Source organism: Lacerta agilis, chromosome 3 (assembly GCF_009819535.1).
Source record: "Lacerta agilis isolate rLacAgi1 chromosome 3, rLacAgi1.pri, whole genome shotgun sequence".
Taxonomy (NCBI): Eukaryota; Metazoa; Chordata; class Lepidosauria; order Squamata; family Lacertidae; genus Lacerta; species Lacerta agilis.
The window spans coordinates 19,554,738-19,572,347 of NC_046314.1; the positions used below are offsets into that span (position 1 = coordinate 19,554,738).

Below are 17,610 nucleotides of genomic sequence, written 5' to 3' on the forward strand. Positions count from 1 at the left end.
TCTTCCATCCTTCCCACAAAGGGCTAGAATTGTTTGGAGACAAGTTTCCTCCGACACTAGTGGGAATTTCTTTTCTAAGGCTCCTAGCTGCAGGGTGGTGTTTCCAGCATAATCAGGCCCAAGCAGTGAAGAGGTAACCCTCTCCCTCACTGCAGACTGCATCTTCAATAGGAATCGCCCTGCTTCGTGCTTGTAAAAAAACAAGAGCTGTATTAAGTTTTACTCAAGAGTACACCCTTTGAAATTAATAAACCTTCTAGGACAGTGATGGCGAACCTTTTTGAGCCCGAGTGCCCAAACTGCAGCGGAAAAAAAACTTTTTTATTTCAAAGTGCCAACACTGCAATTAAACCTGAATATCGAGGTTTTTAGTTAGAAAAAACTCCTACAGTTGTCCAAACATTTGCAGTCTTAAAAGTAAACGTAAAACACAATAACAAAGTTTTCAATGTTACAGTTTTTTATTGAAAAAAACCATAAACTCTACATGTGCATGTATTTTAGACAAAGGGATACTCAACTTGTAATAATGATTATATGCCAGACTGACATTGTATGGAACAAGCCTTGTTGTTGTTGTTCAGTCGTTCAGTCATGTCCGACTCTTCATGACCCCATGGACCAGAGCACGCCAGGCACGCCTATCCTTCACTGCCTCTCGTAGTTTGGCCAAACTCATGTTAGTAGCTTCGAGAACACTGTCCAACCATCTCATCCTCTGTCGTCCCCTTCTCCTTGTGCCCTCCATCTTTCCCAACATCAGGGTCTTTTCCAGGGAGTCTTCTCTTCTCATGAGGTGGCCAAAGTACTGGAGCCTCAACATCAGGATCTGTCCTTCTAGTGAGCACTCAGGGCTGATTTCTTTGAGAATGGATAGGTTTGATCTTCTTGCAGTCCATGGGACTCTCAAGAGTCTCCTCCAGCACCATAATTCAAAAGCATCAATTCTTTGGCGATCAGCCTTCTTTATGGTCCAGCTCCCCCTTCCATACATCACTACTGGGAAAACCATAGCTTTAAGTATACGGACCTTTGTCAGCAAGGTGATGTCTCTGCTTTTTAAGATGCTATCTAGGTTTGTCATTGCTTTTCTCCCAAGAAGCAGGCGTCTTTTAATTTCGTGACTGCTGTCACCATCTGCAGTGATCATGGAGCCCAAGAAAGTAAAATCTCTCATTGCCTCCATTTCTTCCCCTTCTATTTGCCAGGAGGTGATATTTAGATAGTTTGTTACTATTTCAACTTTGATTCAGACTGAAACAATATGCATATGATCAGGATGTCAAGTACTGATAGAGCCCAGTTCTGAACACTGCATCTGAAATTGTGTCCAAATGGTATTTGTGGATCTTCGTGATGGAGACACAGGCAGAAGTAGAACATTGACAGAATTTTTATATCGAATAAATAAATGGATCACTTTAACAGAATATGTGCTAAAATTAAGCTGCTGGTCAGGCAGATATATGTGTTAGCATAGTGGAAATAACTCATCTTATGCACAGTCTCTGAATAGCAGTAACAGATAGAGATTATAGTGCTGCTCCAAAAGGTTTTCTTTTTCTTTTTCCTTACAAGCATTTCTAGGGGCAAGCAAGATGTGATGTTAAATGTGTCTTTGCATCCAGTGTGCTGGCTTGCTGTTATTGTTTTAAATGCAAATAGCATCAATTGGGGCAGTTGATAATAATCAGGGCCACAGCAGATGGAGAGTTCAACCCTTTCCACACCTATTGTGGTCCTTATGAAAACCACCCCTTTGAAATTGCTATTTGCATTGGTAGGAAATGCAAATGTTAACACAGGAGGCTCTCTCCAAAGCAAATTAGGAATTGACCTCAGAAGAGCAACAGTCCTTAGGGCTGCAGCATGGGAGGAAATGGTTAAATTGCCTCTCCATGCCTGCTGTGTCCTTCATAAATATCCTTTTTGCCCCCAGCAAGAAGAGATGTTTTTACAATGCAAACCCACATCCCATCAGGAGAATATGCAATGCGGAGGGGAGAAAAGAAAAGAAAAGTGGAGTGGAGAAGGCTGAAGGAAATATATCTGGGGCTGGGGTGGAAGAAATGGAAAGGACGCAAAGAGGAGCAGGAAAGGAGGAAGGGAAAGGGACAGAAAGCGAACGAGAATCAGGAGGAGGCTGAATGAGACCAGCAGTGCAAAAGGAAGGGAATATGAGGAGCAAGGGGAGAGAAAAAGGGCGAGAAGGGGCGAAGGTGCCCGAGGGAGGGGCAACAGAGAGAGAGAGAGAGAGAGAGACGGCCGGGTGCAGATGGAGGGAGGGAGGCAGGGAGGCGCGAGAGGGAAGAGCGAAGCCTGACAGGCAGCAGCACAGTGAGCAGCGCCGTCTCCACTCCCCCCCCCCCGCTCGCAGCGCTCAAAAGGAGGGCTTCCCCCTCACCCACCACCCGCCGCCCCTGGCCCAGCCCCCGCTGCTGTTACCTCGTCGTCGTCGCCGCCTCGCGTCGAATCCTCCGCAGCAGCCAGCAGCAGCCAAACACCACTGGGGCAGGCGCCAAGGAGGGAAATTGCTGCTGTCTGCTGCTGCGCCTGCGCTGGCAGGACGCATGAGCAGAGCAGCGCGGCGGCGCCATTTCCCCGCCCCTGGCGTGCCAGCAGAGAGAGCTCTGCGTGCCAGCTGTGGCACGCGTGCCACGGGTTCGCCATCACTGTTCTAGGACTATTGATTTCAGTGGATCTACTCTGAGTAAAACCACCCAAAGACATTGTCACGTGCAATGGTCCTAAGCGGAGATTGGATAAACATTTATTGGGTTGGAAGTGATAGAGAATTTAGTTGTGCCTAAAGTTAGGATTGCCATTTTTTTTTCTTTTTTGCCAAAGTTTTTGGCAAAATTGCATAAAAATGCCGTTTTGGGACTATTTTTATGGAAAACCAGCCCCCTCAAAAGGCACTGCTGACATGGGCTGACATGCATCTGGATTTTCCGAGACATTTTTACAATTTCCGCCCGGACACTGCTGCCGACTACAATATTCTGGATGTCTCCGGGAAATTCTGGACGTGTGAATCTCTATTGTTCCTCACCCTCCTCCCCAGCAACATGGAAAATTAACTACTTATTAAGACCTCTCTCACTATTCCTAGCTCTGTGGTGCCCCCTGCCTCCTCCCACCCTGTTGCTTACCCAATCACCGTTCTTCCTTTCCCGTGCTGCTTCATGGGAAATAGGAAGTGGGCACTGAGTAAGGCAAGGTATGGAAGTGGCTCACACTTCTTGTACTCTGTGCCTGGTTATGACATCTGAAGAAGTGCTACTCCCTTTTCCTCACCCTACAATCCCCAACAAGATGAAGTTGCTTGCATATCTCACCACAAGCATGTATGAGTGTGTGGACGCAAGCTGTGTTTCAGATGTGACAAGTACCAGGAACAGGAAGGAATAATCATTAAGTGTGTGCCCACACATTTATTAATCGGCACCTGATCTGGAGCACATGGGTGGCGTGAAAGGGATAGAAGGATTCACCTATTTTCCAGATTGCAAAAACTGCCTACTTTCTTGGAGGCCTTGCAGGCAACCCATCTAGGGTCTGTTTACAAGTTTGGCCCAATTGGTGGTGGGCAGGAATAAAATGGCATGTTAAGTGATCTCTGCTCTGGTTTCTGCTTCAAAATAATACACTTTCAGGTTATATATAGTGAACTGAAATGCACCCAGAGTGTCTCCTTGCAGCAACGTGTGTATTTTTAACTATTCCACCTTCACCTGTTGGTTTTGCAAAATCTTATTTTCTCCGGCTGCCAACTTAATTCCACTTCTCAGCAGTAAGCGATGTCCATTGCTCAGTGGGACAATTGTATGTGTGATAATGCTTTGTAGTGAGGACCAGCTAAATCTTTAAATTGAACTTGTTGAAGCAAAGTTTAATCTTCTAAATTCTGATTTACTCTGGGCTTTCAAAGCTTCCCACCATCTGACCCTGTTTCACCTTCTTTTAAGTTTATGTGTATTTGAGACACGTTATGGCATTTTAACTCAAATGGATACTTTAAAAATAGCTGCTTGTATAGCACCCAAAGGACACCGTGGTTTATTTCCCTCTGATATAGATCTGACACAGGACTGCTGTTATTTCCGTACCATCTCTAATGATCTGCTTGCTCTCCAGAGAACACTGACCCATTTCAGTGCAGAATAATTAGCCTTTCAGAGACCATTGTGATTCCGTTACATTGACATAAACATGCAAGTTGACACTTAGTTGTTTTGCCTTTGGGGGAGGGATGTTTTTGTTTAGGTTGGGCTTGGTTTGGGATATCACTTGAATGGTATCGATATATGTTTAACTTTGCAGGCTTTTGTTGTTGTAGCTTTTGATTGCTGCTCTTCCCCCTGTAAATGTTTGGCAGAGTATGGTTTTGATAGTGGCATGATTACGAACAAAGCATGAATTTTTTTGGCTTGGTTTTCTAGGTTCATTTACACTTAAGTGACAGGCGTCAAATCGGGGATGGGGAGCATGTGGCCAATGGCTTATCTTCTGAGTTTACACCAGTAATAAAACTAGGAAACGTGAGGAGTTAGGACTCCAACGTTTATTGCAAAGCAATAGGTTACAGTCGGATATTTCTGCAAAACCACAACCCCGCCCAGTGGTCCAGGCAGCGGTATTTATAAAGTTTCAAACAAACATCTCAATTTTCACCAATCATGTACATCATTACCTCATTTTTTGTTTAAAACACGTGCACAGCAAGCACTAGCAATTTATGCTGATTCAGGTTTGATTCTCACCAATTTCTTTTGACTAAGCTTTGATTCCCACTGTGTGCTGTGACATTGTGTTGGTATGCATGTTGGGAACCTGTGTTACATTTAACCATTTGCACCATGTAGCAATTTATGTTCTAGGTTTGAGCTGCATCTTTGTGATTCACATATTAGCTGTATTCCTGCCCCAGTGCAGGGCGGCAACTTGCAAAATCATCAGTTTCATAAAGCAGCAGGTTACCATAACTTGTCTATTAGAAGCGCACTCAAGGATTTCCAGGGGTACACATTATCACATTTATTGTGGCCCTTTCAGCCACCACCACACCAGGTCTTGCTGAACTCTAACTCTCAGCATCCCTCACCATTGACCATGATATTTGGGGCTGATGGGAGTTGGGAATCCAGCATCATATAGAGCAGTGTTTCTCAGGCTTGGGTCTCCAGCTGTTTTGGGACTACAATTCCCATCATCCCTAACCACTGGTCTTGCTAGCTGGGAATGATAGGAGTTGTAGTCCAAAAACAGCTGGAGACCCAAGTTTGGGAAACACTGATCTAGAGGACTAGAAGTTCCCTACTCTGGGTGTAAGGCCACCTTTTATATATGGTAGAACAGTGAAAACTGACTGCAACTAAGGAGAATAATAACAATTTAAAGGTTTGAAAGATGGTTGTGAGAATGGAACTATACAGGTGGTTGTTCCTGAGGAAAACAAAGCTCTTGACCTATTGCAAATGAAGAATGGTAGACAAAATACCAAATCAACAGAATAAGTCATTTGAAATACACTTTTACCAAAACGGTGTTCTGTCCACTTTACTAGCCAGGCTGGTACGCTAGTTTAGGAAATAATTTGCCGTGGTGTTGCTTATCATGTTCACGATCACAAACAAGGCACATTTCTGATTTGCTCTCCCAGTATAAAGGAGGTAAGAGCCTGGAGAGGTTATGCACGGTAAGTGAGTAATTGCAAGAAATAAAGACTCTTAAGAGGTGGTTGTGTATTTGTGTTGAAATGAATTGCTACCATAAACGAATTTTTAAAACTCGAGGCTTAAAATATATATGCAAATGCAGGTATTGAAAAGCAGGCATTAATTCTTGGGGTGTTGTTTTTTAATTAAACGTTTAATGTGTGAGGAAGTGTTCCCTCCTGCTTTGAGAACTTTCCGGTTGTCAATGGTAGGTTGATTTTAGAATAAATGTTCTTCTGATTTAATGCAATTGTATTTAGCTAAATGTAAGGCTCAAGGACTTCTATAGCATGCCTAAGGGAAGGATTTTTGCAAGCTTTGCATTTTTTTTTCCTTTGAAACATGTCAAGTTCATACTGCATCATAAATGTCATGTTTTTATTCAGTATTAATTCCAGTACATTTAAAAACCATTAATGTTTGGCAATAATAAAGCACTTATTCTTGCATCCTTTTACAAGATTTTTTTTTTAAAAAAACTGTTCCGTGGTAATGTATTATTTGTGTTTTTAATTTATTGATGCAGGAAAATGGTTTTTTTTCTCTCTCTCTTTGAAATGTAGGGTTTTGAGTTATTTCCCACTGTTTCTTGCTTGCATAAAGCATATACATATATCTGCCTATATAATATGTATTATGTTTGTGATTTCTTTGACTGTCAACGTTGAGCCATTCTTGCCAACAAAGAATATCAAGCATTTCCAATTTCTCTACTTTCCTTGTTTTTTTGTTTTTTTATTTATTTCTAAAGAATAATAATAAAAAAAAACCTCTTAATGGGAATCCTGGCACTGTCTGTCTTCTCTGTTCTGCAGAAATGTTGAAGGAGTTGAACCAGCAACGCAGAGCGAAAGAGTTTACAGACCTGAAAATTATTGTTGAAGGCAAAGAGTTTGAAGTCCACCAAAATGTTCTAGCTTCCTGCAGCTTGTATTTCAAGGACCTGATTAAAAGGTTTGCCTTCCTTCCAGCTGTGATCTGGTCTGTTCTTTTGTAGGGGAGCATTTGTGTCGCTTTTTTCCCCCCTTCCCTCTCTTTCAGGTTTATGAAGATTTGACTCTCCTGTCACAGAGCCAGTAGCCATTCTTTCCACTTACTCTGAATGTATTATTTATTTATTTTTTAACGAAACACTCAGATTCATTTGTTACACATAACCTGACCTGTATGATTCCCGATCCCACTAGTTACACATTTGGGCTGGAGGGAAATGTTCTTTTTCATGGAGCATTTTAACCTCAAACCAAGTCATGAATGATGCCAACCAATCCCAAACCACACAAATGGTTAGTTCAGGAGTTTGTAAAGATATGCTACTATCTCTTCCTTCAGGCTGCAGTAACACACATGCATATCACAGAAAGATGCTGGATTCCAATACGTAGTTACGTAGCACTACTTTTAACCCTATGAAATTCTGGGCACCTAATGTTTTTTGGCTCTTGGAAGCCAAAAGAATAGAAATATTGGGAGATGCTTTTATGTGCCGGCATTCAACTCATACCTTTTTAAAAGGAAAACGGGACCTAGGAAAGTTTAGTTTCTAGAAACCTTTTTTTTTTCTCTGCCCCTGGAAATAGAAATTTAGTCGAGAGTAGTGGTTAAGATGTTTTCTTTCTTACTTAGATCATGTTTCCACCTTTGCAGTTTTCTCCCTCTGGTTGATTCTAAAAATTGCATGTTTTTTATTATTTTCCATTACTTTTTTTTTAATGTCTGCATTATAGATTAACATAGAAATAAATTGCTATTTTTATGTTGTTTAATAAGTCAGTGTAGCAACATTGGGGAAACCCACAAGAATAATTTCCACATTTCTCTCAATCATCAACAAATTAATGTGGCTGCTGATTTTTGCCTTGCAGTATTTTTGCCTTGCAGTATTTTCCCAAACTCTGAACCTGGACTGTGCAAAAAAAAAAAAAAAAAAGGGTGGGGTGGGGATTACAGAACAGAACATTGTGCTTGCTTTCAAATTGTGCATTTAAATGTTGCCAACTAACACAATAGCGACTGTATTTTATTCCAGGGTGGCATGTTTGGTGGCCTCTTCTTTTCAGTGTGTTATGTCCTCTTGCTTTAAAGCTTGTTTTTTTCTAATTGTGCCGGTATTACAGAACTGCCGTATAATTGCGCTGACTGCTTCATCAAATATTCATAAAAAGTTGGCCTGTTGGCATGTTCCCCCACCCCACCCCACCCGACCCTTCCACAAATCTAATGATAGCTGGCTTCAGCTGCTCTGTCTCCTGTCTGCTCATTATTGCTTACTAGTTAAGGCTACATTATATGCGTCTCACAGAGTTAAGATATGTAATCTACAGGGAAGGCAAGTCTTAGTCTCCGTTTATAGAAACCCAGTAATTGACCGGCCGTGCGGTTTCATTAACTTTAGCTGTGAAGCCTCTTTCTTGCTAGTCAAGCCGTCAGATGCTGTCTATTTCGGGAGAAAATCAGGGACGGTAATTATATTCATCTTGGATAGTTGTCAGATGGAGATGAACTGCAGACTGATTGCAACTTTAATAAAGCCATAAGCAGCACACTTTAAGTCAGACAAGTGAGAAGCCTCTAAACAACCTTCTCATCGTTGTTTTGCTTCGGGACTTTATCATTTTTCACTTTCGTAAACCCTCCTGGGTGTTTTAGCAGGAAGTTTAGATATAAATGTTATTGGAATAAATAGATACGGCAAATAAACAGAAAGCCATTTACAAAAAACAGGAGTGTAGGATTTCCATATCGATTGTGTCGAAGTGGAGAACTAAAGAGTTGCAGAAATGGAGAAGGGACTTCCTTTTTTTTTTAACAAAAGATGCCAGGGATACCTTTTGCATGTGCAGTATGTGGTCTGCCACTGTGAACTATGTGACCTCTCCCAAATGAATGTATGGTTGAGAGGGATCCACAGGTTTGTGGGTACCCCCACAATCCCCACTGCTCCAGCTGTGACCTTGTGAACAAGCATATTTTAATTCTAGTAATCTGTGCCCCGACTGTATTTATTTGCCCTGTGTGTATCAGAGTAGCAGCTGGAGCCCACAGGTTTCAACAGCCAACTTGCTCACTTGTGACAATAATAACAACCTTGAATATTTTATTGAAAGCATGACTAAACTGGAATAAAGGGGGGGTTTAGTTCACTTTTGTTTCGTGAGGGTTTAGTAGACACTACAGGTAAACACGTGGGACTGAGCCTCAAGGCCATTCTGAAAGTGAAAGCAACTTTAAGAAGAGAGTTACTTTAGGGCAGAGGAGGAATGGGGAAGGTGGGAAATGTGCTTAATTCTTTCCCTTCTGGGGCTCCCAAGTTGCAGGCTGCAGAAGGCACCGACACCTTGCAGGTTTTCCGAAACAGCACGCAGAGTTAAAATACTTTTGGATCCTTATGGGAGGAAAAATACATGCAGCTGACATTGTGAGCCCAAACAGTGGGTGTGGAAGGGGCTAAACACCAACAACAGCACAACTGCAACAAGTTGTTAACTGCGCATTAGATCAGCAAACACAGGCTCCCAAGTGTATTTTCCTGAGTTATTGGCTTGTGGATGAAGGATGTATTTTTGTGTGTGAGAGAGCGAGAGGGAATTAGTAGGCAAGAGGTGATTGAGTTAATATTTATTCCGCAACTTCTCCCCCAACATTGTTTTCTGTCCAGTCAGGTTGTGTGTTGGATTTGAGGCTAACTTGAGTCAGTGATTGGTGTATGTGTGTGTGTGTGTGTGTGTGTGTGTGTGTGTAAATAAAAGAGTTTGGAGGAAATCGGTAGTTGGAGTTGCACTGCCTTCTCCATTTCTCACCTGAAAGTGCCTTCTTCCTCACTTTCTCTCCTCCCCGCCCCCCCAGTCTCCCCCAACCCCCCAGCCTTTCTCTCTTCTCCCCCACCCATCAGAGGCTCAGGAACTCCCGTTTGCTGACATTGGTCATACAATGCTGGAAGGGGGCAGTGTGAGATGTTACCGCACTTCTTTTCAGGCCTAACTATAACCATCCCACTTCTGTTCAGGAAAAAACACAATTGAGTATGTTCTAACCATCCCACTTCCTCCTCCCCCTCTTTGTGGTACTGCATTTGAATATAATTCTGGAGAGCCATTAAATTCAACCGTTCTTCATTCCTTCTAAATTTGGCATTTCTGGATTATTAGTGACTTAGAAGATAGGCCCTAAGGAAATCTAGTGTTAGTCTTTACTAACTTTGAGCAAGAAAAACATCTAAGACTGGGCCAGGAGAATAAGACTTTAGTTGCTTGGAAGTGTAAGAAATCTTTCATTTGCATTTTCGGGCCAATATACACTCATTTTTAGGCTTATTTCAGTACAGGCTGGTAGTTGCATGCCAGCCCAGTTTCAGCTTCTTGCATCATCTGAATCAGGGTGGTCCAGGGCTACATGCGGCCCTCGAGACCTTTTTGGTGGCCCTCAGCAACATTTGATGCCTCCTGCAGCCCTCACGCTGTCTTCCCAAAGCCGAGTAAGGGAGGTACTGGGCTTTGTGAAGGAGGCATGAGGGCTCTGACAGGGTCCTAGAGTCCTCCTGCCTTCTTCCCAAAGCCTAGTTAGCTCTTTTCCCAGCTTTGAGAAAGAGGCTTAAGGACTCTAGGACCCTGCCAGAACCTGGTGCCTCTTTCTCAAAGCGCACTGGGAGGGTTGGGAGGGGGGGTTAAATTTTGGCCTTGCTGCCCACCCTGCATAACAAGGCAATGTGTGGCCTGTGGGTTCTAGGTCAAAATACTCTTGTGGCCCACTTGGTATGAATAATTTGATCACCCTGAGAATGATCACTGGTATGCCAACAGCCCATCATTAATTATTTGCAGAACGCAAGAGCTGGCTTACCACATACACATTTCAACTGAATTGATAATGGGGGGTTACTGCTTTGTTTTGTTCTTGTTTTTATTATGTATTATATGTTTTTATCTTGTATTTCTATGCTGTGAACTGCCCTGAGATCTACAGATGAAGGGTGGTATACAAATTTAATAATAATTCCTCAGAATGTGTCAAGTAAATAATAATAATAATAATAATAATAATAATAATAATAATAATAATAATAATAATAATAATAATAATAATAATTAATTTATTATTTGTACCCCGCCCATCTGGCTGGGTCTCCCCAGCCACTCTGGGCAGCTTCCATCAAATATTAAAATACATTTAAAATATCACAGTTTAAAAACTTCCCTAAACAGGGCTGCCTTCAGGTATTTTCTGAATGTCAGGTAGTTGTTTATTCCCTTGACTTCTGATGGGAGGGCGTTCCACAGGGCGGGCGCCACTACCGAGAAGGCCCTCTGCCTGGTTCCCTGTAGCTTTGCTTCTCGCAGTGAGGGAACTGACAGAAGGCCCTCGGCTCTTAGACATGAACTCTGGCCAAGTCTTCCAACTTCTTAAGTACCCTCCAGAATATGAAGACTGATTAAAATACACTACATTTTATCAAAGTATCAGCTGTGGGTTTTGCCTACTGTGTTATTCACAGGAAGGCAAATGGGTTGCCTGTCACACGCACATCCTTGTTACTGTTCTCATAGAAGCTTAGAGTTGAAATAGTTTGTCTGCAAACTTTTGTGGAAAGTAACCTGAACCTAAAATTAGTCTCTTTATAAGGCTCCAAATTGTGATGTGGTGCTTTTTTCCCCCTTTTCCTTTTTCTTATTGGCTGCTTCTCAAACTCTCAAGTGCTTTCCTCTATTGTGCATTTGGCGAGTTTACTCAATATTCACATCCAGCTCAGCTCCTTGAGTGTCTACAATTTCATAGTAATGGAATGTCTTATTTCCAAACCTTTTCTTACTGCTGCCTGTATTGGTATTGGTATGTTATTTCAGTGTTAACCTAAATGGAAACATTTGCAGACTTTTATAGCCGAAAACAGTGGCGTTTTGGTGTGAAATACCAGCAAAAACTGGTTCCTTGGCATATGTATGTTTTGAGATGGGGTTGAAGGCAAGATTCTGGAATCAATCTGCTACACACTCTCTCACACATAAAAATCAAGGTAGCATTCCTTCCCTCTTTTACTATTTGGGTTATCTTTTTAATGATGGTTGTGTGGCCTAGATGATAGCGCTCATGTATGTGGCATACATCCAAGGAGATTAGAAATTAATGAATCCAAGGCCAAATTGTTCTTTTTTAGAAGGGCACTCTACTTCCTTAATTGTTTTATTTGTGAAACCATGTGGCAGCTGTGCCTTTGACATTTCTTCTTTAAACTTCCGCGCTTGGAAAAGCTAAAAGAGAAACAGTGTACTCACAGTAGGCATGGCTGAAACTGTCAATTTCATTTTCCGTTCACCCTGTTTCTACAACAGTGTGTATTTTTTTTAAGCCTGCACAAAAATACCTTTTTATTCGCATTTCTCTTAATTTGTGCATTGAATACACATTTTTGCAAGCAACTTTCCTAATATAATTCAATTTTGTATGTCATTTTCATAAATATACACATTTTGATGTTCATGTCCCCAGATATGTGCATTTTTTAAAAAAAAAAACCTCTTGGGCTGGAGAAGTGCATTGCAATATTCAGGCAACTGTGAGTTTTGGAGAATAACTGTATTTCAAATCACATACTGGTTTTATTCATTTATATTTTATGTGTTTATTTATTCAAAATATTCCTTTCCCACTGTGCATTGCAAATGCAATTCCAGACTTGAGTTATAATTTAAATCAAGTCCAACATACATAAACATAGTTACAAATTGAAAAACGAAGGCTGGTAAACTACAGCCAGCCAGCTAAAATATAAACAGATAACTAACAGTTTAAGAGGGGGATCAAAGCAAAAAAATTTAGATAATTGGATGAGATATAAAATATATGTTGAAAAGTACACTAAGGGAAGGATGGCTATGCCAGCTTTTCAATAGCCTTGGTGAAAGAAAATAAGAGATTGAAGGGAAATGGGGGCACTGGTCGAGATGGTAGTGAAGTAAAGTGTTTTAGAAAGATAAGGAGATATGTTGGTACACACTCATGAGTAAGAGAGAATTTTACGTTTGGGACTGACAGGAAGTCGAGAGGGTTGAGTTTTGTGGTTGACATGGTTTTTTTTCAGGTCTAATATGCTTGTTGTTTTATTTTTTTAGGTTGTATTTGGGGGAGGGAGGGGGATGAGGGTGTTTGATTTGTTTCTCTCTTTATTTTTTCTTTGGTTTTTGTGTTCTTTCTCCCTTTGGGTGTTATGTATATATGGATTGATGAAAGGATATGTATGGCTAACATCATTTAAATTAGTGCAATTTTGTTTTTTGTAACCAGAAACGAAAGGAACAGTAACTTAACAAACTGACAACAATAAGTGACAATGTTTCTTCTTTTTTGGAAACATTTTTATTATGATTTGAAGTTGGATTGCTTGTTGTATATCTTTGTTGAACAGCCTATAAATAAAATATTTTTGGAAAAAAAAATATAAACATCAATTGTGACACTAAACACCAACAAAAGCATGGTTAGATATTCAGATCTTCAGCTGGCATTGAAAATTTAGGAAGTGTTGGTACCAGCCATATCTCGGGGGTTGGGGGAGAGAAAGCTCCAGAAGGCATTATAGTCTCCAAGAAGGCTTTCCCTCTGTGTAACCAGGTAGCAGACCTCAGCTGAAAGAGATGTAGTTGAGAGACCTTCCCCAGTAGATCTTAGCAAGTTCGACAATTGCAAATTAGGTAGGTTCGTATTAAAATGTGAACCCGACAAACTTCTCATTCCTCCCTAATTCTCAAAGTCACACTCTCACTTCTCTTCTGTATTTACATATCTGGCTAGGGTCGGCTGACATTGTTGACGATATTGTTGGTTTCATCCAGTTGCTGAGAACATTCACTGCAGGAGAGTGGAAGCTCAGAAAACCATGCATTTGTCTGGAAAGAGGACTTCTTTTGGTCGGTGTTTACATCAGTGTTTTTCAACCACTGTTCCGCGGCACACTAGTGTGCCGCGAGATGTTGCCTGGTGTGCCGTGGGAAAAATTGAAAAATTCAAGAGAATTACTTTTTATATAGTCAATATAGGCACAGAGTTAATTTTTTTAACATTTTCTAATGGTGGTGTGCCTCGTGATTTTTTTCATGAAACAAGTGTGCCTTTGCCCAAAAAAGGTTGAAAAACACTGGTTTACATTGCATAAAGTCAAGGAGGGAACGAATAAGCAAGTGATAATAAACATCACCCTCTAAATTATTATTTCTAAGGGGCCTAACTTGTCCTAGATACTGAATGTGCTAGGTGTTTAAAATCCTGCCACTTACCAGTAGGACTCCCCTTAGCTCTGTAAGGGAGAAGGCAGACTGAATATTCATAAAGTGCTCCCCCAGACACAAGGAGATAAACAGGCATTGTGAAGTGATTCTTCCACTCCCTGTTCAAAATGAGAAGAGAAATTAGATTCAATGACTTCTCCATTAGGATCCAACCTGTGCTCTGCAGCCAGAGGAATATTGTCAACAGTTTCTGCTAAACCCGTTATAAAATCCAGGGGATGGGCTTGATGGAAAGAACAAAGTGTACTATTTGTTTTACAGCTGAGGGGAGGTGCAAAGAATGCTTAAGATGCCTTTTCTTTTACTTAAGTCAATGAAAGACTAGCATGAAAAAAAGTCCCGTGCTCTTATTGGTGGTTTCCTTCTTGAGAGTACTTATACTTTGTTTTGTTAAGCATGGCACATGTCCCACCTTAACATTTTAACTGGCTGTTAGGTTTGATGTCGCACAACTCCCAGACTTCTGGAAAACATATTTTCGTGGGATTCTGGATAAAATGCACTGATAGTTCCAAAAGTATTTAACTCTTTCCACGTAGAGCAAAAGTATATCCTTTATTAAGTCTGCCTTGGACTACGGGGCTGAAAGAATATTTGAATTGAAGGTTTTAATTATAACTTTGATCAAAGATGTGCACCAATAAAAGTATTCAGTGCTGGTGGTAACAGCAAACCACAAGCCTAGTCCTAATTGTCATAGAATCACAGAATTGTCAAGCTGGAAGGGAACCCAAGAATCATGTAGTCCAACCTCTTGCAATGCAGGAATCTCAGCTAAAGCGTGGTCATGGGTGCTATAATGAGCACATTGTGTTGGTGGGATCTTTTTTATTAAAATGAATAGGGAGAAAGAAGCTCTGTGGGCATGCTACAGTTCCTAAGTATGTTAAGTAGCGGCTGAATCAGGACACCTCTGTGTATTTCTTCATTCGACAGAGGCTTTTTTCGTTTTTTACCAACACCAGCAACACATTCATTTTGTAAAACTTTGGACAGCGAAAATGCTTAAGCTGAGATTTGTTTTGTTTTTTTATTTGTTCAAACTAGCTGTAAGCCACATTTTAGGGCAACTATCCTCCCAAAGAAGCCTTTCATTTAATAGTAAAATACAAAGCAAGAACCAACTAATTACAAAATATGACCTCTCTCTTTCAAAATCATTGAAATCAGCCGTGATAAAGAATTGACTCGGACCAGCCTAATAAAACCGGTTTATAGACCTTCCAACCAATTAAACCTCTATATGACCACAGCAGGTACATGGATGGCGCTGTGGGTTAAACCACTGTGCCGCTTGGGCTTGCTGATCAGAAGGTCGGCGGTTCGAACCCCGCGACGGGGTGAGCTCCTGTTGTTCGGTCCCAGCTCCTGCCAACCTATCAGTTTGAAAGCACGCAGTGCAAGTAGATAAATAGGTACCACTCCAGCGGGAAGGTAAATTGGGTTTCTGTGCGGTGCTCTGGTTTTGCCAGAAGCGGCTTAGTCATGCTGGCCACATGACCCGGAAAAACTGTCTGCGGACAAACGCCGGCTCCCTCGGCCAGTAAAGCGAGATGAGCGCCGCAACCCCAGAGTCGTTCATGACTGGACTTAATTGTCAGGGGTCCCTTTACCTTTACCTTATGACCACAGCATCTTTACTCAAAGGCCATCTGAAACAAATGCTGAGACTTCCATTCCAAATTAAAGGCTGGCAAAGAAGGAATGAATTCCATAATTATGAGGCCACCACCAAAAAAGCTTTCTCCCACGTCCCTCTTCTCCCCAGCCTGAGTGATCACACAGGCAGGCATACAAGGAGCATCTTGGATGCTGATCATGAGGTGCGAAGGTAGACCTTCAAATAACCTGGTCCCAAACCATTTAACACTTCATAACACTAGCACCTTAAATGGAGTCCGGAAACCAACTGACTGTCAGTGCAATCCATGTAATATCAGTGTCACAATAGCACAATATACTGAGATGGTGTCATGTTTATTTTAATTAGCTACATTATAAATCCAGCCAGTTAAAAGCAAAGCAGTTAATTGAGTATAATAACTTTTTAATTGGTTGACAGCCCTGGCAGCAATTACCGGATTTGTCAGATTTATGCTGGATATTTACTTTGAAGTGCCACAGGAAAGAACGTTAACCTGTTCAGCAGGCAAAATCTGGCAAATCAAAGTAGACAGGATCGTTCTCAAACCTCACTACCTATCTCAAATTAACATCCATTTTGTGAATGCTACAAGCTATGGATGCAGAATTCGCACATCCTCCTCAGGAGCTTTTATTGTTGTTGGTGTTTTACTGTTAGGTCTTTCACTCACTTTAGATGGAACTGCAAATCTTATCCAAGAGTCGACAGACTAATCCTTGCTTCTTGCTCTGACTAGACTGCAGTGAGCCACATGGCTGTCACACAGTGGTTTTCCAAGGTGATTTTCACGACCTAGCTATATTTACTCACATCTCATGGCCCTTTTTGATCCTGGCTGCTTTGGGGACTTGATAAGCAGGGGCAAAAGGGAATAGTTATCTAAACGAGGGACACTTATATCTAAATGGGTAGAAGGCAGAAGCAGCATGATGCGGAAACTCAAACGAAATGTTCAGATGGTGTTGCCCAGATTCACTTAAAATGTCTTCAGAAGTATTTCTTTCTTGAACATGGAGATAATTCAGGTGTTGCTCTCCATGGCTTTAGCTGTTGTAGGACTCGAATATGTCTTGGGGAGAGAGGGGGCGCGCACTTCACTATGTACAATATAATTGTAAAGCCTTTATAGGCACTCTTCAGTTGCCTACATCAAGGCAGTTCTTCTTTCTAGGCTTTCCGTTTCTTACCTTACGCTTATTTTACAGTTTGCTCACTTGCCTTCTGTACCTCCCTTTGACCCATTATATCATCCACGGTCTATCTCTTCCTCCGTGCTTTCCCTTCAAACTGTTGATTTTTATCAGTAAGTTTTTATGTTACCCAGTTGTTACTTACTCTTTTGTATATCTCTGTGACCTTCCTCAACTCTTGTGTTCTAGTGGCATTTTATTTTTCTCTGTGTACAGCTTGCTCCATCAACCTATTCATGCCCTTTTGCTCATGGATTTCTCTTTTTGTGGAACCTTCTCTTGCCTAGTATTGCAAGGATTCACCATCCCCCAGGGGTTCTAATACCGTAAGTCCCAGGTGGGAAACCTCAGGCCCAGGTGTGAACATAGCCTTTATTGTTGGGACTCTCCCAAAGCCACACACACTACCCAGGCCAGACCCCTCATCTGCCCTACTTTGCACCCTCCTTTTTTCTTTTTTTCTTTAGCCTAACTAGAATGTATCCTTGAACTCTTTAATAATACAGTGGTACCTCTGGTTACAAACTTAATTCGTTCCAGAGGTCCGTTCTTAACCTGAAACCGTTCTTAACCTGAGGTACCACTTTAACTAATGGGGCCTCCTGCTGCCATCACCGCACGATTTCTGTTCTCATCCTGAGGTAAAGTTCTTAACCCGAAGTACTGCTTCCTGGTTGGCGGAGTCTGTAACCCGAGGTACCACTGTACCTCTTGCTTGCCTGGATGGAGGATAGAAAAGGATATGTGAGTGCATATAGAGAACAAGCCCAGAAAGTTGC

The 17,610-nt window shown here is 41.5% G+C and overlaps 1 protein-coding gene across 1 annotated transcript in view; it reads left to right on the forward strand.

The window, feature by feature from the left end:
- The window catches only part of KLHL29 (kelch like family member 29), a 338,599-nt gene that overhangs the window by 236,789 nt on the left and 84,200 nt on the right, over positions 1–17,610 (forward strand). The window contains exon 5 of the mRNA XM_033142957.1: positions 6,533–6,671. Coding sequence (XP_032998848.1) covers positions 6,533–6,671 — 139 coding nt within the window. The remainder of the gene's footprint in view (positions 1–6,532; positions 6,672–17,610) is intronic.